Genomic DNA, 22,296 nt, shown 5'->3' on the forward strand with positions numbered 1-22,296 from the left:
AAAATACTGTATGTGACTGTAACTTTGAACTGCCGATAGTGTTCAGAGACGTAACTCTCATTACATCAGCTGCCATAATCTTTACTTCCTCTGATCAAAGGCTGCACCTTTGGAAACAATATATATAAAACATTTCTATATCTTGTAATTCATCTGATAAGCGCCCTGAACACAGTCTCTGGAGGTCCTGCAGGGTCCTGAGCCACAGATTCAACTGATGATGGGTGAAACACTTTGGTTAGAGCCAATATACTGCCCCCTGCTGGCAGCACTGAACAATTACACCACTAGAGCCACAGTTCATATTAAAACCCCTGTGTGTGTGTGTGTGTGTGTGTGTGTGTGTGTGTGTGTGTGTGTGTGTGTGTGTGTGTGTGTGTGTGTGTGTGTGTGTGGATCAGTTAATAATAATAGATACTGGCTGTGTTGTGTTCAAGAGGAAGAGTCGACCGTGAGCTCTCCTCTGTTTCACCGTCACTCCGCCATGTTGTAGGCGAAGAGGTCAGCGTCACCATCATGTCTTTTTGTCTGGACATCGTGTCCTGTCGAGACATCTTGTCCACTATGATTCACCTCAAGGTTAAAACCAGCGACTGTCGCACCGACGTCCTCGTCACTTCATGTGAGAAGCTGCCTGATGTCAGTTACGTACAACAAACCACACACAGCTGCAGTGAAACATATTTAAACTGGCAGTAGACAACTTTTAGCTTCAACTTCTCACTCTGAAGTAAATAGTGATGTCACAGTGTGACGTCTGTAGAAAAATGACGTCATCCAAGTATTCGTTCCCTGTAACCGAAACAGGAAGAGGCATCATGTTCCCCGGTCTCTATCTGCAGTGGAACAACTGTGGAAACTCTCCACTGCAGAAGAAGAAGCTGCTGATGGAGGAGGTGAAGGAGGTGAAGAGGGAGAGAGATAGAAACCGAGGTGAAACAAGAGTGAACAGACGGACGTTCACTGGATGGAGACGCTCTGGTGTCGTGTCAAAGTCCGTTCCCCTGTTGATGTGTGTCTCCTCTCAGCACCGGGACCAGAGACGCTTCAGAGCCTGACGACTGATTAATACAACCAGCTGTTTGACTGAGTTTACAGACCTGAGATCAGAGTTTCTGGATCAAACTGAGATTGTAAAGGTTGGTTTTTGCTGTGGACAGGAGCTGCAGGGAAACACCAGGAGAGGAGAAGCTGAAAAGTTGTTTGTTTGAAGTTTAGTTTTTGGACGCTGGTGCGTTGTTCACATGGACATTTACACCTTTTTGAAGCTGAGATCTTCACTGTAGCCGATAAGCTGCTGCTAAGTCAGTGCACAAGCTTGAGCATGTAAATAATCATTAATTAGTCTTTTCAAATCAATTTGGGGATCTCTGGGCTTGGATTACACCGGACGAGACGTCTCCAGCTACTTCAGCTGTTTTGCTGTGAAGCTCCAGAAATGATTGGTGGACTACTGATTTTCCATCAGCATGAGGGGGAGGAGATACTGACTGATTTAAATGTTTTGGTGAACTGTTCCTTTAACTGTTAGACATTTAAAATGTCGGTGTACCTGCTCTGTGAGAGTGGCTGACAGTAAAACCTCCAGTGTGGACCGCCTGCTCCGGTTCAGATTTTAGATTCTTCTAATTTAAACTTAATAAGAATTTATTTTCTTCTTCATCCTTCAGTATGAAGACAACAGCCACACGCTGGCAGTGAACAAATAAAGAGTACGACACATCACACAACCAGCACAGCACTTCTAATAAATAAAATATATTTCACCTTCAGTTTAAATTACAGCAACAGAGTCAACAGAGTCAACAGAGTTGGTCAGTCGGTGGTTTTCTGGTCCTGAGTTCCTTCATGGAATGATTTTTTCCCCTCCCAGTTAAACTGGTTTGGAAATGGGAACCACGTAACTCCACTTGTGGCTGTTTATCGAGGTTATTTGCACGCTGACATGTTGAAAAAGAAACAGTTTTTTACATGACAGCAAAGAACAGAGTTATTTGTGCTACGTGTGAACAGGCGGTCCGGACTGTGAGCGTCAGGTGTTATCGGTGAAAACTTGTCCCAGGATGGAGAGTCGAGCGCTGAAGGGCTGAACGGGGCAGGACAGCAGGGGGGGGCGTCTTCCTCTCTCCTGCTTTTAGCGCGATGCTCTCTGATTGGCTGGCGGGAGGTCCTCCTGTCTGCTCGGCGGGCGGCTTCGGCTTCTTCCCTGCGGGCTGCGACAGGCTGAGCAGGATGTCTCGGAGCTCCTGTCGGTCCCGGGCGTGGCGGCTGCAGCAGTACAGCGCCGCCGGGTCGAGAGGGTGAGCCTCCGTGTTGAAGATGAACCCCCCCGCCCCTAAAATGCACCGCCCCCCCTCGCCTCCCTCCTCCCAGGAGCCGTCCCCCTCCGCCCCCCCGCCGTGCAGGAAGTGGGCGGGGTCAAACAGCAGGTACAGGTACTTGATGGTTTCAGCGAGAAAGAAGGACTCCATCCTGTTGTCCAGCTGGTGGTCTCGCAGGTCTTTAACCTGCAGGAAGATTTGAACGCAACACGTTAAAGATTAGAGCCAAATTTCATTTAAAAGATCTTTAAGTGTAAAATATTTCAACCCAGATATTTTATATACACGAAGTTATCGTGCTTAAGGAATCATCAATTCATTGATTAGTTGAACAGGAAAGGGATTTTCAATAATTCACTGAATGTTTAAAGCATTTATCAAGCAAACATTTGCTGGTTGCAGCTTCTCTACTTTAAAGATCTTTTTATAACTGATATTTATCACTATTTTTAAACAGTCACTCGTCCTCAAATAAATGATTAAGATTAATAATTAACAATCGTTTGTTGCAGCCTAAGCAGATATTTTAGCGTCAGTCTGCGTCAGTGTCGGCTGAGACTTTTTATTCCTAAACTATGTAACATATAATTAATCATCACTCGAGTGTCCGTGGTGTGAAACGGTTTACCCAAACGTCCGTGCAGAATATCAGAGTAGCCTTCACAGTCTTGAGCAGCAGTTTTAGTTGGTGAATGTTGGACGTTCGTCTCGTGTCTGAATCTTCGTTGTTTGCTGGCGTACATGAATAAGGTTTTGGGCGGGAGGCAGCTATTGTTTGTGAAATTCTCTGGAAACTACAGATTGGTCAAATTTGCGGAAAGGCTGCGTGACAGGACATAACTGCAAGGTTGTGCAGAATCCACAGGTATTGGTCGAATTTATGTTTATTATTGCAGAATCGCTAGAATCACAACTTCCTGGAGGGACTGCCGAACAAGCGTCAGGCTAAAGTCTGGTCTCTGAGAAAGGCTTTACGATCGGACGGACAGATCTTACGGTAGCGTATCCGCAGGGCGTCTTGGCGATCCTCTCGATGGACTCCAGAGCATCGAGGCCCAGCTGGAGGTAGGTGTGGTCACCTGTCGCCCTGAACAGGTACATGGCACTCTCTATTAACTCTGGAACAAATCAACACAGAAACATGAACTGTTAGTCGGGTCACAGTGTAGAAACTTACTGAAGTCATTCATTCGCTGCTCTGTCACTACTCAGAGGTTTTCACAATAAAAGATCCGTCACAGTGAAGGCTTTGATTTAACAAACCAAACAGCTGGTGGGCCGACCTGGTCTCAGTGGGTATCCCTCTCTCTTGTCCACAGTGTAACCCTGAGGGATGCTGTAAAACTCCGGCAGACCTCCAAACTGTCTCCACACCGAGTAATAATTCTGGAAAGTTCTCACCGCGCTGTCCAGGTTCCCCACGAGAGACTGACACACACACACACACACACACACACACACACACACACACACACACACACACACACACACACACACACACACAGGGAATTAATACAATTTAAAGTATCCTGAAAACCTCATTTTTCTGAGAACTCAACTCAACAACATGTAGAACAAAGGTCGAGTTGTTTTTAGACATTTTAATGCAGAAATCTCACATATTATATCTTTGAGTTAAGAAAATAAGCGTTAAGTGTTTGTGTGTGTTTTCTGTGTAGTGTGTGTACCTGCAGGCCGGGCCAGAAGGCCTCCAGAGACTGGAAAACAGGCATGGAGACGGTCCCTTTATGCATCTGGACCCACAGGTACCAGTCGTCAAATCGGGTGTAGTTCTGAATGGCTCGATCGTACTCTGAGAAGAAAAAGGCACCACGTAAATGAGAAGGACGAAGAAGCTCTCAGCTGGGACACGGTTTGGTTTTTCCTTCTGTCTCTGTCTGAGTGTTACCCAGGAACATGTGGAGCAGCTCCTCGTCCTGCAGCATGATGGCTCCTTTCACCAGGTACTCAAAGTACGAGTCGACTCCCGCTCCGATTCCGGCATCCTGAGCCACCCACTTCTTAGACAGGATGTCAATGTGGTTTCCCACCTGCACGGACGGACAGACAGACAGGTGAGAGAGAGAGAGAGAGAGGGACAGGTGTCCAAAGAAAGAGTTTTTGGATCAGATCTTCTCTCATTTCCTTTTGGGGTTTTTCTTTCTATTTGTCACTTCTTTCTTCTAAAAATCTCAAATCTATATCTTTTAACTTCTTCTATTCCTTCTGCCTTCTCCGTCATAAGCTGAAAATCATCAGTCCTGTTTTGTAATGACATTTATATGTTTTGCCACGTAGTTAAAATATACAAAAATGAAGCTAAGAGGCAGTTTTCTGCACGATGGAGCTACGTTACCAGTCCGATGTCAGATCTGGTCTTCCACAGGGCCCTAAGGGCTCGGCGGGCTACGTTCTCAAACGTTTCGTCTCCTGTTAGTCGGCTCAGCGTGGCGAACTCCAGGATGAAGGTTCCCACGCCGGCCGTACAAGTGACGGGTGTTTCAGTGGGACTGACGCCATTCAGGAGGTTCACCGTACCGTACGGCATGCCGGTGGCAGTCTGGAACGCTACGATCATTTACACAACACGTCAAAGCTGGAAAACTACAGCACACAGCACAGGGCCAGAAGTCTGGTGCTGCAACACACAACAACTGTGACAAATAGTGAAAAACTTGCGTGAAGAAAATCATGTTAAATGTATGTAAGGAGACAGAAAAACATCTCAGCAGGAGTGTTTTGAGATAATAGATGGAGACTCTGAGAGCTCCGGTTCAGTCTGGTCCCGGGATCAGCTCGAGTTTATTACACAATTAACTCTATGCAACAGATTCTGCTGTGGTTTCCTTCTGAGTATTTTCAATTTCATTTTTCTGTCCTATCTTAAGTCAATATTCTGTGAATTCTATCCACTTCAGTTTTTAGACAAATATATCGTAGATAAGTTAAGAATGTAAGTTGAAAACATTTAAAAATGAGCTTAAATTATCAAGAAAATGTGAAGAATTAAGAGTTTTGACATTATGATGTCTCTGTATTGTGTTACTGAAGTTAGCATGCTAACCAGCTAGCCCCAGCCCGTCCCAGTCCAAGGCTCCTGTGCTAACAATGTAACACTCCTTCCAGTCTGGACCACTAGCTGCACGGCTAACTGAGCTCACTAGACGGAAGCTAGCACCTTTTAAGTTCTTCACTTTTGCAGGACTTGCTTTTTATTTTTCTCTGACTTTGTTTCCTGGGACTGTTAAACACAAGACAAATCTCTTGTGTGTGGAAACCAACTCGGCAATAAGCCTGATTCTGATTCGTCCGATCTGACTGGTGTGTGCGTTTTCATACCAGGAAGCAGCTTCCTGGCGGCGTCCTCGGCCATCCTCAGCAGCGGTCCTGAACAGGGCCACCCGGGCTCCAGCTCCATCCCTGCCCTACCTGCCAACAGGTGAGCCGACAGGAGACCACCCACCACTGCACACACACACACACACACGACAGTTTGACTCCTAAATTTCACTGAGACACAGAAAGCTACCTCCTGATTGGTTAATCCACCTCCTCCGTACCTCTGATGTTGGTTTCGAACACGGAGGCGTTGACGTCGATGTCAAAGTCCACGGTGTCTTGCAGGAGCGACGCAACGCGCTGAAACTCTGTGTGGTTTCCCAAAACCTTCAGTGAAACATTTACAAATTTCACATTATAACAACAACACGACTTCTGTCGCTCTTCATGCGACCTGAACGCAGCCAGGCGCTTCATCACACTCAAGACAGGAAGCTGACGTTTTTCTCTGCTAGTATCCAGGTGTGATCGCAGGTGTTCTGACAGTGTTAAAGGTCCTGTGAGATTATACTGATTCATAATGTGGCGTGTTATTAAATGTAAAAAGAAACACACAAAAGAAATCAGATCTCACCAGCAGAGTGTCGAGAGCATCGATCAGAGTGAGCGAGAAACTGTAGAGACAAGATGGAGCGGGAGGGTTTGTTTGGGACAAAATGTTGAATATCAAGCACAAAATATAACTTGATCTTAAAGTTACACAGAAACAGAATTCACAGCTAAAGAAAGTGTAGTGTTTTATAGTGTAAGACTATTAAACAAAACAATCCAGCCATCATCTCCTCCTGATGATGTAAAGTCAGGTGAAGTCTCGTAGTCCACAACATTTCTGGAGCTTCACAGTAAAACAGAGTTGCAGCGTTCTGAAGTATCTGGAGACCTTCTGGTTGTTTGTTTCAAAAACATCTGCTTCTTTCTGCTGCAGCCCAGTTTTTAATGCGAGGCTCCTCTTTATACCTCTCGAGTATTTAAATGTGCTGTGCCAAAACACGATGACGTCACCTCACCTGCCCCAGGTGTCTTGTCCGTCACAGGTGAGGGGGCGGAGCTCGTCGTAGGGGAAAGCGTTGTCGAGGTAACTGTTGTAGGCGTGGTAGAACATGGATTTGATGCGCTGTCTGAAAAATGAAGTTTACAGAGAGGGAAACTGTTTGGTTACAGTTTTGTAGACTAATGTGTTCATTCAAAAAAAAACTTTATTCCACAGTGAGATCGACGACAACAGAACAAATCTGCGTTCTTATTTATTCGGTCAACGGTTACAGTCAAGATTTTACACGAGAAAACAAACTAAATGATCTGTTTTCAGGTAAAAGACAAAAAATAAATAATGTGAATGACGACAAAAAATGGCAATTATTTAAATGAGTAGCTTATTGAAGTAATTCCTGATCAATTGTCTGATTGTTTCAGATGTGGTACAAGGAGACGTTTAATCTCATGAATATGACCTTTTAGCTCCTGATTCTGACTTTTTGTCCCATTATTGACTTTTTATCTCATAATTATAATTTTCATCAAGCTTAGTTTTTATCTTTTTTTTCCTTTAATGGGCTTCCACATGTCTCCTCCTCCTCCTCTCTCTCTCTCACTTATTATTTATTTTTATGTCGTTGCCCCTCACGTTGGTTATTTTAGACAGAGTGGAGATTCCAGCTGAATCTCTGCTGACAGGAACATTTCACTCAGTGTCTGTTTCAGTAGGACAGAAACCTCATTCAGTACTTTGACTTTCAGACTGTATCAATACTTCTTCCACCACTGGATCTTACTGAGTACAGTGTCTCACCTGTGTGTGTGTGTGTGTGTGTGTGTGTGTGTGTGTGTGTGTGTGTGTGTGTGTGTGTGTGTGTGTGTCTGGGCGTGTGTGTGTGTGTGTGTGTGTGTGTCTGTGTGTGTGTGTGTGTGTGTCTGAGTGTGTGTGTGTCTCACCTGTGTGTGTGTGTGTGTGTGTGTGTGTGTCTGGGCGTGTGTGTGTGTGTGTGTCTGTGTGTGTGTGTGTGTGTGTCTGAGTGTGTGTGTGTCTCACCTGTGTGTGTGTGTGTGTCTGGGTGTGTGTGTGTGTGTATGTGTGTCTGGGCGTGTGTGTGTGTGTGTCTGGGTGTGTGTGTGTGTGTATGTGTGTCTGGGCGTGTGTGTGTGTGTCTGGGTGTGTGTGTGTGTGTGTGTGTGTCTCACCTGTGTGTGTGTGTGTGTGTCTCGCCTGTGTGTGTGCGCGTGTGCGTGTGCGTGTGCGTGTGTGTGTGTGTGTGTGTTACCTGACAGCAGCCATCTCCTCCTCGGTGAACTGATGAGCCGCCGCATCGCTCAGCAGCCAAACAAACAGCGCCACGCACACGGGAGCGCGCATGGAGAGACACGGGGGGGGGGAGACCCGACAGCCGGGGGGGAGGCACGAGAAGAGCCGGAGAGAGAGCCGGCGGGAGAGCGATGCGGGAAACACGGGGAGACGTGGCCCAGAGAACCTCCAGCAGAACCAGGTGAGTCTGTGCTGTTTGTTGTGCTGCTGTCAGGAAGTGAACGATGAGCGCATGCGCCGTACGATGCACTGACGCGCAGGCTGATCCGAGCTGCGTTCAAGAGCAAACCGTGTTCAGCGACGTTCAAAACCACCGAACAAGCGACTGTAAGAGTCAGATTACTGTAAATACATTAACTCACATCAGCTGTGCATCATCTGCGGCGCCGACAGCGTTAGCTCGGCCTTTAACGACTCCAGCACAAGGAAAATATACGAAAACAAGAGAGCTCAACCCGGAAATGACTTTTTTACACTTCCGGTTCACCTGTCTCAGTTAATTTATTTTTTTTAAAATAGTTTTTCGGTTAAATGCCTCAGGTAAGGTGTGTGGTTACCACAGGCTGAAGATACCTACACGTGTGGCTCCGTGACATAAAATACAACATTAAATGTCCCTCAGTTTAATTATAAACTCTTACATGTGTTAAAAATGGTAGTTGCTAACAATTAAATAGGCCTTTTTATCTCATGATTATGACTTTTTATCTCATGATTACGACTTTTATCTTATAATTATTACTTTTATCTCTTAATTCTGACTTTGTATCTCATGCTCACTGCAGTAAAATCATCTGTGGGGGTCACTAATACATTACCAACAACGATTATTTTAATCACAAATAATGAATTTTTCAATGTAATGAGTATTTATGTATTTTTTTTACATTGATATAAACAGGTTCAAAGAAACGTTTGAGAGTCACTGCACCATGTTCTCTCTGACTGACTGACAGTGACCACCTCTCTCTCTCTGGGCTGTGTACCATTTAATTTTTAAATGAAATAACTGTTGTCGTGAGCTACTTTACACAAGTGAAGCTGGGTGGACAGGTGTGTCTGGGGGGTGTTGTCTTTAGTATCTCTGGGCTCTGTGCAGACGTCGCACTTCACTGATAAATTCAGCATTAAATACAAAACATTAAGTTGTTTCCTTTCTTGTCGGTTTGTAGCAGCATCGCTGTAAAAGCCTGCCTGTGTTTTGTGTTTAAAGTGCGTTTTACCTCCCAGCAGCTGTTTAAACACACTGATTTCACCATTTACACCAAATTTATTTAGGAATAAAACATATTGAGGGAAAACATGTGATTTTTTTCTTTTACAAATCCAGTAAACAGTAACCAATACAGGCTACTTCTTTGGAGAAAAAAAGGAAGTTGACAAGGTCACCAGACTCCCTTGAATAAATGCTCAATTTTAAGACTTGTTGAGTTTGGAGAATCTTTATAAACTTTGTGAAACGCTGTCTACAACACATTCTTAACTATTTTGTCTGACTTGTTCATTCGGCAAACGTTATACATGAAGATATTTCTTTCTTTGTGGACCAAACGTATGTGTTTGTTCCAGTGACGTTGGTGTACTTTGCACACAGAGCGGGGAAGTGAGATCTGACCACAAGAGGTCACCTGAGATGCATTTAATGCCAGGTGTGAATTGACAGGCTTGTAGCCATTAGCTATCAGCCTGTTTATCTTGGTTAGGGTCAGTTATCTTAGAGAAAAGCTCTGATTATAACTCGTGCCCTGCCTGTGAGAAGCACGTATCTGTAAAAAGGCAGAAAAACAGCCTGTTCTCAGCTGTGTGACGATGCATTTTGCAGCTAATCCAAGAGGGTTTTTAAAGAGTTCATTTAGTTTAAGAAGGAGGAGATTTCTCTGAACACATGAAGGAACACTTCATCCTTCAGTTCATCACAAACATTCACCAGCAACACATCTGGAGATACGTGGTTTTCAGGTGTGTAATATGCAAAGTAACTAGTAAACACAGCTGATAGTATTTGCTTCAGAGATGTAGTGGAGTACAAGTATAAAGTAGCATGAAATACAAAGACTCAAATTAAATACCAGTACCTCTAATTTGTGTTCAAGTAAAGTACTTGAGTAAATGTACTAAGTTACATTCCACCTCTGCATCCTGTGAATCTAGAAGAGGGCTGCAGATCACAGAGGCCGTTATGGAGGCGAATATGTTCATCAATGAACCCAGTTTAATAACTGAAGAAATGATTGAGCTCAACTCATTATGAAATGTTCACTCATCATCACGTTCATAAAAACATCAACTGGATATTATTTTCATTTCATAACAGACTTTAAAAAAACTTCTTTATTTAATTTCACACTTTTTACACATTTCTCACATTTCATTGACAGTGGTGTTGTCACCGCCCCCGTCATCCATCAGCCAATCACATGCGCCCGCCTCACTTCCACTAGCAAACTGAAGGAGTGCTAATTTAGCCAGTTAGCTCCTGTTAGCTGGAGCAACAACATCAGAGTCATTCTGAATCAACCAACTAGAGGCTGCTGCTGTAAATACACACAGACTGGCTCAACAGACTGAAAGGTGAGGTGCTGAATATCACTCTGAAATGAACAAAGACTTTTCATTTTAAAGACTCTTCAAACATTAAAGCTCATCTTTTTAATGTTTTCTTCACTGCAGTTTCCTCCAGTCAGTTCTTATCTCATCTAACCTGCAGTCATTTATCTCATCACACAGTATATTATCTCATCACACAGTATATTATCTCATCACACAGTATATTATCTCATCACACAGTATATTATCTCATCACACAGTATATTATCTCATCACACAGTATATTATCTCATCACACAGTATATTATCTCATCTATGTCAGGAAAGAGTGAATAAAGTCTGTTATAAGTTCCCACAGCCCAATGAGATCACTTCAAATGTCTTGTTATAATCGACCAACAGTCTGAAACACAAAGATATTAAGTTTATGATCATATATGAGAAGAAAACATCAAATCCTCACATTGAAGAAGCTTGAACCAGAGAATATTTGGTACGTTTAGTTGACAAATAACTGAAAGGATTAACTGATGATCAAAATAGTTCATGTGACTGATCAGTTCATCCACATGTTGCAGGTCTATTCTGACACATTACATGAGGACTTTGAGGAAAGACTCACACAAACTCAACATTAAAGGAGCATTCTGTAGTTTTGGTGAAGAAATGTTAATGAGCAGAGAAAGATCTTCATTGGCTGATTTTTTTTTCTGCCTAAACAAACTAAATAAACAAACTCTTTGTTTTCATGACTGAATAAACTGAATAAACAAACTGACCTTAAAGGACAACACAGTTTATACTGGTTTACTTTGTTTACATGTGGCGGACCCTGCCACCTCTCTAGCTTCAAACAGTGTTCTGGGACCTTATTCTCCTCTGAGAACAGCTTGTTTATTCACTGATGGAAAAGATAAATGTTTCTGAGTCTGTATTATTACCTCATTAATATTGTAAATATTAAAATTCTGAGTTTGAATTTCTCCTCCAAAACTACGTAGTGCCCCTTTAAAGCTCGTCCTTCTTCTTCTTCTTTGTCTCCTCCTCCTTGTGGAAGACCTTTCCATCCGACTGCTTCCTCCAGCTCAGTTTGACGTCTCCATCCACCCCCTGGTCCTTCAGCCTCTGTTTGAACTGATAAAACCTCCTCAGCATCATCACTCACATAGAGATATTACATTCTGCACTGTTCTTTATATTTTCCTCTATTTCAGGAGCGTTCTGCATCACATTTATATATTCACATGTTTTGTTCCCTAAGATGGCGTCGCCCTGTTGGCCTGCTGTCCTTTCTGACTTTCTCCTCCTCTTTCTTCTGTTGTAAAGGCTCTGGCTTTTCTAAAACTGATAGTAAAGTTTGTGCTGAGCGTCGACTCTTAACGAGTCACAGTTGTGCCTCAGTCAGGCCTGCAGAGTGGCACGACTACGCTCTTTAATCCTGCACATATGTACGTGCACAGCTTCCTACACAATGCTCAGGTCATGTCATGTTTATCTGTTTCCTACCTCTTCACACTGTTTCTTGTTCTGCTGAGTTTTCCCTCGGGGGATCAACAAAGTCTGATTTTATTTGAATTTGTTCTGTTTGTGTATAAAATTAGAAAGGTCCAACATGATTTACCTCCTTCAACATTTGTTCCAACACAGCAGGGTCGTTGAGATCCAGAGAGGAGTCCTTTCTCTCCAGACGCACTTTGATCACTTGCCTTGTAGTCGTAGGGACTGTGAAAAAAATATGTTCATATAAATATTGACTCATCAGTTTGAACAGTGACAGGGAACATGTGGCTCTGTCCTCCATCTGTAGCATCTGTTTGCTAACTTTACAGATAATTTCATGTCAATGATAAACATCAGGAGTGTTTACATTTTATTTTCTGTCCATAACTTCATGTTTTGTGTTGTTTTTGTTACATTATCATTGAGGACATTTGATGCTAAATTAAACCAAAATCCAAATATAAATACAAGTTGAATAAAGAGTTAACACTCACGTGGGCTGTAGCAAACGAACGGTCTCTTCTGGCCACAGGGAACGTCCCACCATTTTCCATCTCTGCCCAAGTTTGCCACCACACAAACCTCGCTCCCACCATCAGGTTCACCTTGATCCCAGTACCTAAATGAGGAGTTACTTCCATCCGACCACTTCCAGGAGTCTCTGAAAAGGCCGATCCAGACTATTCCACCTGAAGGTACCAAGTCCTTTACCTCCTGGTTCTCTGCTGTGTTCCTCACACTGGCCAGGTCTGTGTGGTGATCTCTGCAGTAGCTCTGGGCCTCAGTCCAGGTCATGGGAGTCTCGATGAGGACAAACGTCACCTTCAGCCCTGAAAACAGAGCACAGTGCTGTGCAGAGGTACTATAACATACAGTTTACCATCCATGCCGTGTCTGTGGCAGTATTCACAGCATTATAAATCCACTGAATTAATGACTTTGTAAAATAAAAATGGAAGACATGATCATCTTAATAAATGTTACTGAGTATTTCTTCAGTCTCTCCCCATTAATAATCACATCCTTAAAATCTACATCTAATAGATTGACACATTATTTTTTCTACATGTGAATATTTCCTCAGATTTCTGAAACACAAACATACGGGCCCCTCTGAAGGGTCACCAGATACATCTGAGGGCTCGTCAGATGGTTGATGGGAGAGGAAAGAAAAGAAAAAAGTTCTGATGCACAAATCTGTCTTCAGTTTTTCTTTTCTTTAACTTTCCTCCAATATTTGCTTTCACATAAAACATTGGATCATCTGACTTCTTTGGACGTCACCATGTGAGAAGTTTAGTGGGGAAATGTTTCTTTGGTGGAACTAACAACACATGAACATGTGAAACATGACAAGAAGCTCCAGTAGACAGAGCTTTGTGTCAGAGGTCACCAGCAGAAAGAAACAAGAAGGTTGGGAACTAGTTCAATATATAACAATGTGTTGTATTTTATAAGCTTCTCATATGTTTTTTAATGTTTATATTCATCTGAACAGTAACAAGTAACTACAGCTGTTGAGTAAATGAAGTCAAATCAAGAATACATCATTTTCCCTCTGAGATCCAGTGGAGTTATAAAGTTACACAGTAAATAAAGTAGCGTAGTAATAGAGTACATGTACTCAGTTGCTTTCATGTGGGGTGTGGAGCCAGATCTGCCTTTTATTATCTGAAACAGCTAAATTGCGGCCACGTCTCCGTCTGAGTGACTCAGAGACTGCAGCATGTTTTTAAATCCAGCAGGATGGACTATTACAATGCTCTTCTATCTGCTCCACCCAAACAAGTCATTCATCACTGACAAGCTTCTTTTTCTCATTCTCACCTGCATCGCTGTCAAATCATCAATATTAATTGCTGCCTTATTGGCGTGTAAGTCGTCTGTAAAGCTCTTTGAATTGTACTAACTTTGATGGAAGGTGCTGTAAATAAAGTTTGACTGACTGATCCTGTATCGGCCCAAATAATGAGGGAGAGCTCAAGAACCTGAACTGGTGTGTTTTAAACTTCACTGAATGTTCTCACCTCTGACATCCATGCAGACCGGCCAAAAGCTTCTTTTACAAACATTGTCGCCCCATCGTCCATCACCAAACATCTGTGCGCAGTGCTCTCTATTTTTATAGTTGTTTGGTTCTCCAGTCCACCACTGTCTGAACTCAGTCTCCCCGTCTTTGTAGAAACTGGTGTGTGACAGTGACCACCTCCAGCTGTTCACGTCTTCATACAGCCCGATCCAGACACCCTGAAAGCAATATTTTAATATATCTTTCTTTAGCCTCACATTTATTACACGGCAACACAATATACACTCAAAAGTTAATCTGAGGCTTCAGCAGTCTGAGTGACACAGATCCAGTTCATATCCTCCAAAGTGACAGGCTTTCTAATACAACATTCCCTCCTTTTGTTTCCATCCACTGCAGCTCAACAGGGACACTCAGTCTGGTGAAACACAACGAGGGAGTTTTATATTAAAAACACTTCACAGCCCGATTCTAAAAGAGTTGGGACGCTGTGTAGAATAAAGACACAATGCAAACATTTGCAAAGAACTGACTTCAGTCCTGCTGCTCCTGAGCTCATGTAGTAAAATCATTTATACAATCATGTGTTTGACGACCTCGCCCCATCCTTGCTTGTGAACGACTGAGCCTTTGGAGGACGCCCCTTTCATACCCGATTATGATACGATCACCTGTTACTGATGAACCTGTTCACCTGTGGAAGCTTCCAACACGACAACTTTCAGGCTTTTGTTGCCCCGTCACAATTTGTTTGAAACGCGTCGCTTCAGAATAGACATATATTTACACAAATCAGTGAAGCTGAACATGAAATAAATAAATTGTCTTTGTACTGTTTTAAATTGAGTTTATGTCAAAAAGGATCAGCAAATTATCACATTCCCTGATTCTGTTTAATTTGTATTTTACACAACGTCCCAACTTCTTTGGAAAGAGCGTTGTATACATATATAGACATATGTAGACATATAGTCTATGAGTACATTTCATATTGTAAACAAATAAATATGAGGCATTTTCTAGAGGTAGAGGTAGGAGTAGTTTAGATTCAAGCTGCACCTTAATCAGACACCAGATTAAAGTGCTGCTTACAATGTCCTTCTGAGAAGTAGTGGAGTAGAAGTACAGAGTGGCAGTAAATGGAAATACTCAAGTACAAGTACAGTACCTCAAAATGTTACTTCAAAATGTATCTACTGACTTTACACCAATGTGGAAGTGCAAAACTTTCAACCTGCGTGTCATTTACATGTTTGTCAAAAATGGCTTTGAGATTAAAGAAAGACATCAGTGAACTCACATTGGACACTTTGCTTTTATCTGCGGTGTCGTTCAGGATCCTCATTTCCTCCATGTTGTCTATAGTTGCCAGGTCAGTATATTTCTCTCTGCAGTACCTCTGAGCTTCAGTCATGTTCTTCAGGTCAGAAACAACATGGTACTGACGAGGGACATGTGATGAGACAGCACTCAGCCCTGTAGAGACAGACATGCATACTGGTGACATTTGGGTGAAACATGACTTCTATGAATCATCTGGACTTTGTCACGTTGCATTTCAGTGTATTCAGGTGTGTCGTTGTCTCTGTCAGTAAAATCAGCTGTGGAATGTAACAAAGTCATTTACTTAAGTACTGTACTTAAACTAGTGACAGGGTTGGGGGTGTCTGTTGACACTTTAAGGACAATTTGCAGTATTTCTGTTTATGTAACTTTATATTTCTACTCCATTACATTTCACTGTAATATCAGACTTTTACTGCAGTACATTTAATTGTTATTCAGGTGAAGATTTTAGTCTAAAGACACATGACAACCTGAAATACAATAAAATACATAGTTATATATTACACCAGTGGTTCTCTGGGACGTCCCAGTAACTCAAGTGGTAGAGCATGCGTCTCATGCACAGAGGCTGATCATTAAAGGGGCACTACGTAGTTTTGGAGAAGAAACTCAAACTCAGAATTTTAATATTTACAATATTAATGAGGTAATAATACAAACTCAGAAATATTTATCTTTTCCATCAGTGAATAAACAAGCTGGTCTCAGAGGAGAATAAGGTCCCAGAACACTGTTTGAAGCTAGAGAGGTGGCAGGGTCCGCCACATATAAACAAAGTAAAACAGTATAAACTGTGTTGTCCCAACCCTCCAGGCGCCAGAGTTTATTTAGGAAAATATTCCGTTTGGATTTTAAGATTTCAAAAGGCTGTAGCTTGGAAGTGGTGAGAGATAAATCCATAGTGTAAATGAGAAAAATATTCATAATGACCTAAAGTTTGTGATGGGAGTAAATTTAATCATCTAATTTGCATATTGTGACGTCACCAGGTGACTGAAAGTAACTTTCAGTAAAACTGATTTTTGAACATATTTACACAGAAAAAAAATATTTATATTGTCATCTCATCCTCAAAATAAAGGAACAGGAGTTTGATTGGAGTAAATTTACTAATATAATTCGTATGTCACCAGGTAAAATTCAGTAAAACAGAATTCTGAACATATTTACACAGTAGATTTGTTTTCATTTCATTTCATTTTTTCATAGATTTTTTTCATCCTCTCATCCTCAGAGTAAATGAACAGGAATCTGATAGGAGTAAATTTCCTAATCTAACTTGTAAAAAGAAAAGAAAACTCTGGCAGTGATCAGCGTGTGTTGCTTGTGTGACAGTGTGCGCAGCTGCAGCATCGTCATCAGAGGGCAAATCGTCCCCTTCTGAATCGCGATCAGCAAAGATCTGTGCAAGCACCTCATCCGCACTGTAAAGTCTTTTGGGCATTTTGTTTTTTATTACAAAAGTCGCTGTCTGTCTCTCGATCTGTCCAGCACACTTCTGCCACCGCTCCGCGGCTCTCTCCTCTCCCACTCTGCCGTTTAGCCGCTGCCGCTCCGACAGCCGGTGTCGGGTTTCAAACTTTTTTTTCTCAGGTATTTTGCATAGAAACACACCCACAACTGACGTCAGGATTGAAGCTGAGTCTAGTGGCCATCTAGTGGTAGCAAGCAAGTAACAGCACAAGGCAGCAGATTTAAAGATATGGGCTGTTTTAATGAGCAATGTTGCCTGTCGCAATAATGCGACTTTGTTTATTCAGTCATGAAAACAAAGTTTGATTATTTAGTTTGTTTAGGCAGAAAAAAATCAGCCAATGAAGATCTTTCTCTGCTCATTAACATTTAATCACTAAAACTACAGAATGCTCCTTTAATGGATTCTGATACTTTAAGTCCATTGATCTGATAATACTTCCTATTACTAAAGATCCCGTCCCAAAGTTTTGGCTCGTCGGTGTATAAACTGTGTGTGTGTATAAATATATATACTTTATATATATATATTAATGAGTGCAGGTACAGAGTCTGACTACATTTTGATTGAATCATCCCTAATTGCATTTTTAAGAATAAATGAGAGCTGTGATTGGTTCCTGCTTTATTCAGACAGATCCCAGTTTATTGTTTTTTGTTTTAAAAGTCAGTTCAGCGTCGAGAAATATTGAGGAACTCAGTGATGGTTTGTAAACGGCACACACCAAAGCTGGACTGGAAAAAATAGAAAGCTAAAGACTGTAAGAGCTGCAGCCTGACCACAAAATATTTCAGGGTAAAAGAAATCAAATTCAGAGGATTCAGTTTGCATTAGTCTGTGCGTCAACCAAAGGAGAAGGATTATATAAATGTGGGACATCATTTTTAATTCATTAGACATTTTAATTTATTTTATTAATTTAATTTATTAGACATTTTTAATTTAGACTTCTGATGACAGTTTTGTCCCCACAAGGTTTTGTGCTGTAATAAAAGAATATAAACATCTATAAAACAAATAAACTACTGACCTGATGCAGCCATGATGAGCAGCAGGACTGCGTCCATCTTCGTCGGCTCTCTGTTCGTTCTGATGTGAGACGTCAGACTTGTGGCTGTTGATGTAGCTCATTAAAGCTGACACTGCTTCAATACGTTACTGTCCACCTGTGACACATTATTCCTCCGAAATAGATTTGCATACTTCATTTGGCTACCAAGGTGTTGATGACAAGGAAAACAGACGAGAACAACACATTTACAGTAAACAGTGTTGAACATACTATTGTTCATTCAAGACTGGGTCAAAACAAGTTCTGAATGCAGAACAGAGGTAGAAGTGACAAGCAGCATACAACATCAGCACACAGTGTATTCTTAAACTGTAGTTGGACACTGGAGAAAGAGCTGCTCAGGTCCTTTGCTTTAGTAAAAGTACTAACACCACATGGTGAGAATACTCCATTACAAGTAAAAGTCCTGAATTCCAAAACTAACGTGAGTAAAAGTATATAAATATTATCAGCAGGATCTTTCAGTGTAAAAAGTACTCAGTGTGCCATCAAATGTTTCCTGTCAGTGTTTTTCTATTTTATCTGACCATCACAACATTATGATTGAAAAGACCTCCCACCTGGTGGGTGTCCTGGTAGCTCAGTCGGTAGAGCTCGCGTCCCACTTACAGAGGCCTTGTCCTCGCTGCAGCAGCCCAGGGTTCCAGTCCGACCTGCTGCCCTTTGCTGCGTGTCATCCCCCCCCTCTCTCATCAGGCTTCCTGTCACCTCTCCTCCCCTGTCCTGTGAAACAAGGCCAAAAATCACATTAAAAACAACTGTGGCTGATCTCTGAGAGGTCTCTTATTTTAAAGGGGCACTATGTAGATTTGGAGAAGAAATTCAAACTCAGAATATTAATATTTACAATATTAATGAGGTAATAATACAAACTCAGAAACATTTATCTTTTCCATCAGTGAATAAACAAGCTGGTCTCAGAGGAGAATAAGGTCCCAGAACACTGTTTGAAGCTAGAGAGGTGGCAGGGTCCGCCACATATAAACAAAGTAAAACAGTATAAAACAGCAGAGGGAGGGGCCCCACAAACAACACACACACACACACACACACACACACAGAAAAGAGGAACTGTAGACCAGAATAGACGAGATGATCAGATATGATTTTCATACACTGAGGTACGTGTCAGGCAGCAGGTCTAACAGGTGTCAGGTGACCAGGCCGCTGTACCATCTTCTCTCACACCATGTTTAACACGTATAGAAATCTGACCAACGACAGGCAGAAATCCACATTACTTCTGTGGACAAACCACCAGAATAAAGAGAGTTTCAACCTGAGATTGTTGAAACGTCACATTTCTGTGTGTTCAGGTGTCGTTATAGGAAAATCAGAGGTGGAATGAAAAACAGTTGCGTAAAGAACAGTTTTGAGTATTTTCTGATTGTTTTTGACATTTCACACTTCAGTGTCGTACTTTTACTGCAGCACATCTCCTTAAAAAACGCCTGAGGGCCTCCTGTGTGTGAGAGCAAGAGACATGATGCACATGAAGAGTCAAAGCTGACAGGGTTGTACACATTGTGTACTTACTCAAAAGGCTGTGTGGCCCTTTGACCTCCTGAACAATGAACAAGACATCACCCACACAGCCTCATAAACAACTGGAGAACAAGCACAACTAGCAAAGTCATGATCTTGTTTCAAAGAGACCACAGAGCCGCATTTAGCTCAGCAGGGAAACACAAGAGAGGAGCAAATGGTCACTAAGTGTCTGAAGCCAGCGCTGCTCGCTAACGCAGCCGCTGTGACCTGGATCTATACACACACACTGATGTTATAACGCAGCTGCACAACTACACACGCTGTGATAACAAGTCAGCAAGCTCCCTAAATAATGTCCCCGACATAACTTCATCATGTTTGCTCCAGGCAGACAGGCGCAGTCCATTCACAGCCTCTTACCGCAGCTTCCGCTCTCCCTCCGCTGTCGCCGCCAGCGCCGTCATCTCTCTCTCGCCTCGGCCTCGCCTCGTCCCCCTCACGGTCACCTCCATCATCATCGGCCGCCAGTGCTGCCACAGGTGCGGAGGCTGCTCCACCTGTCCCACAACTTACTTTTAACCTGGATACCGGACAGACACTCACTCCGGAGACACCCAGCGGCGTCTCTTCCTCAGTGTCCCGCAGTGTCGGCAGCAGCAGGACGGTCAGCCGCCTCCCGGAACCTCGCGCTGCGCTGGAGGCTGAATGGGTCGGTCCAGCCTTCGGAGCGTTTCCTGGCTGCGTCACCAGGTGTTCATGCAGTAAAGTCTGTTCTGGTCCAAATCTATCAAACGTCTACATTTATTTGTGTGTGTTCAATGTGTCAAATCTAAACTGAATGATCAACATTACAAAATAAACATTAACCCATCGGTGAATAACAACTATATTTACCATCGCATTACCAGCGTCACGTATTTTAACTGAAAGTTAAAATTTGGAGGTTTTATAGTCCCTTGAAGTTCAACACATCTGGCGTCGGATGTTCAAAAGAGTAAAAACCGAGTATAAACCCAAGACTCACACTTGAATGTCGTGTCTGCGCCACTTGATGTCGCCATTTTCTCTTTCTTTCCCGCTTCTGTTTCGGGACTGAGCGGCGGCGCGCAAAGGATCTTGGGATATGTGAGGTCGCGAAGGACAGTAGCGCTGCGTCCTCCAGAAAGAGGGAATCACCCCTCGCGCGGCGTTGTGACGTAACTGGCCTTCAAACGCGCCCTTCGAAGGCCGCAACACAGTTTCTCCGCGCTGACTTCATGATGTTAGTGAATATTATGATTTAAAAAGACTGATTTCATGTAGCACACTTATTCTGATTGCTAATGAGTTCTGTATTGTGCAGAAATATTTTAATAAGGTAACGTCTTTTTTTTCCCAATAGCTTCCGTGTCATGTGACCCAGTGACTCCAGACCGATGCCGGATTGTATCACTACATGTGACAAATGAGACTCATCTGTTTCTATTATATTTTAATGCTTCTTTTATTCTATATGAACATTTATTATGTAAATTCAGCAGTTTTTTCCAATAGCTTCCGTGTCATGTGACCCAGGTACTGAAACCATTACCATTTTACTAAAGAGGACAAATGGGACTGTTGCTCTTCTCAGCACATTTCAGAGGAACTCAGACGCTTGTCTTTGTCGGGGGATGTGGTTTCTGAGCCACCACTCTTTGTTTCCAACAATCACGGAGATCTCTGTTACGTTGCATCACGTCCATTTATTTTTGTAATGCACCGCGTTCAGTATCATAAACATAAACTTTCTCCTTACACAGTAACAAAAAGCTTGCGTGGGTGTGTGTGTGGTCATAAGACATCACCGAGCCATGATGTCACCATGATGTCAACACCTGTCTGCAGCCATGTGTCACTCCCACCTGGCGACCACAGGTGCAGTACATATTAAAGGACAGCAGGGGGACACTTCAACATACACATACATAAATAATATCAGAACAATCAAGTAAATACTCTTACACCCATCAAAGTAATTAATCGGACAATAACATCATAATAGTGAAACAGAATATGGCTCTAACAGGGACACACCTCTTTATGAAACTTTAATGCTCCTTTATTTTATAGGAATGTTTATTGTGAAAATTCAGCAGTTTCTTCCAATAGTTTCTATATGACGTCACCCAGGTCCTCCAGACCGATGCCGGATTATATTACTGAGTGGGACAAATAAGACACATCTGTTTGTTTTGTTATTTACCTGCTTCTTCTGTTTTATATGAAGATTTATTATGAAAATTCAGCAATTTTTTCAATAGGGTCCCTGTTATGTGACCCAGGTGCCGAATTGTATCACTACACAGGCCACACCTCCTTTTATTGGATCACTGTATTAGTTGTGCATATGACAACAAGGAACTTGAAGAATAACTGTGGTTAACTGGTGGTAAATATTATGCCAATAAAAGTAAATACAGTAAAAGTTTGAGGTTATAATGCCCAGTGCAAACGTGTTGAGAGAAACAGAAGAATTACAGATAAAAACAAACATTTTCCTTTGTTTTGAGGGCAACGTACACTTTTGTGTTTAAAATTGAATCCACTGACCTTTGGACACCTTTGTAAAGTACGGAGCCCCCAAAGGATCATTGTGACCATGAGCCCCTCAGAGGGCTCAGGATCCAGATCCTTAACTCCAGTAAAAGTACTGTGACAAAACAAGTTAGAGTCAGACACTCTGACTCACTACTACTCCTCTTACTACCAAGTTACATTCCACCTCTGCATCCTGTAAATCCAGAAGATTCATCAATGAACCCAATTTAATAACTGAAGAAATGATTGAGCTCAACTCATTATGAAATGTTCACTCATCATCACGTTCATAAAAACATCAACTGGATATTATTTTCATTT

The 22,296-nt window shown here is 42.3% G+C and overlaps 2 protein-coding genes across 2 annotated transcripts; both read right to left on the bottom strand.

The window, feature by feature from the left end:
• Positions 1–1,742: 1,742 nt before the first annotated feature.
• Positions 1,743–8,401, bottom strand: edem2 (ER degradation enhancer, mannosidase alpha-like 2). The gene is given in 13 exon segments (XM_073471066.1): positions 1,743–2,119; positions 2,121–2,507; positions 3,318–3,439; positions 3,605–3,749; positions 4,010–4,134; positions 4,231–4,372; positions 4,678–4,889; positions 5,661–5,786; positions 5,882–5,987; positions 6,235–6,274; positions 6,668–6,778; positions 7,919–8,230; positions 8,322–8,401. Coding segments are annotated over 12 exon segments (1,695 nt in total). The 5' UTR covers positions 8,011–8,230; positions 8,322–8,401; the 3' UTR covers positions 1,743–2,032.
• A 2,002-nt stretch (positions 8,402–10,403) lies between these two features.
• On the bottom strand, positions 10,404–20,355 carry LOC140999275 (C-type mannose receptor 2-like). The gene is made up of 7 exons (XM_073469599.1): positions 19,837–20,355; positions 17,887–17,945; positions 15,336–15,511; positions 14,034–14,253; positions 12,501–12,836; positions 12,128–12,228; positions 10,404–11,640 (listed from the first exon to the last, which is right to left on the bottom strand). Exons 1-7 carry the CDS (start codon positions 19,932–19,934, stop codon positions 11,515–11,517), a joined length of 1,116 nt encoding a protein of 371 aa, XP_073325700.1. The 5' UTR covers positions 19,935–20,355; the 3' UTR covers positions 10,404–11,514.
• Between the last annotated feature and the right edge of the window lie 1,941 nt (positions 20,356–22,296).

The sequence above is a fragment of the Pagrus major genome, chromosome 7 (genome assembly GCF_040436345.1).
Source record: "Pagrus major chromosome 7, Pma_NU_1.0".
Taxonomy (NCBI): domain Eukaryota; kingdom Metazoa; phylum Chordata; class Actinopteri; order Spariformes; family Sparidae; genus Pagrus; species Pagrus major.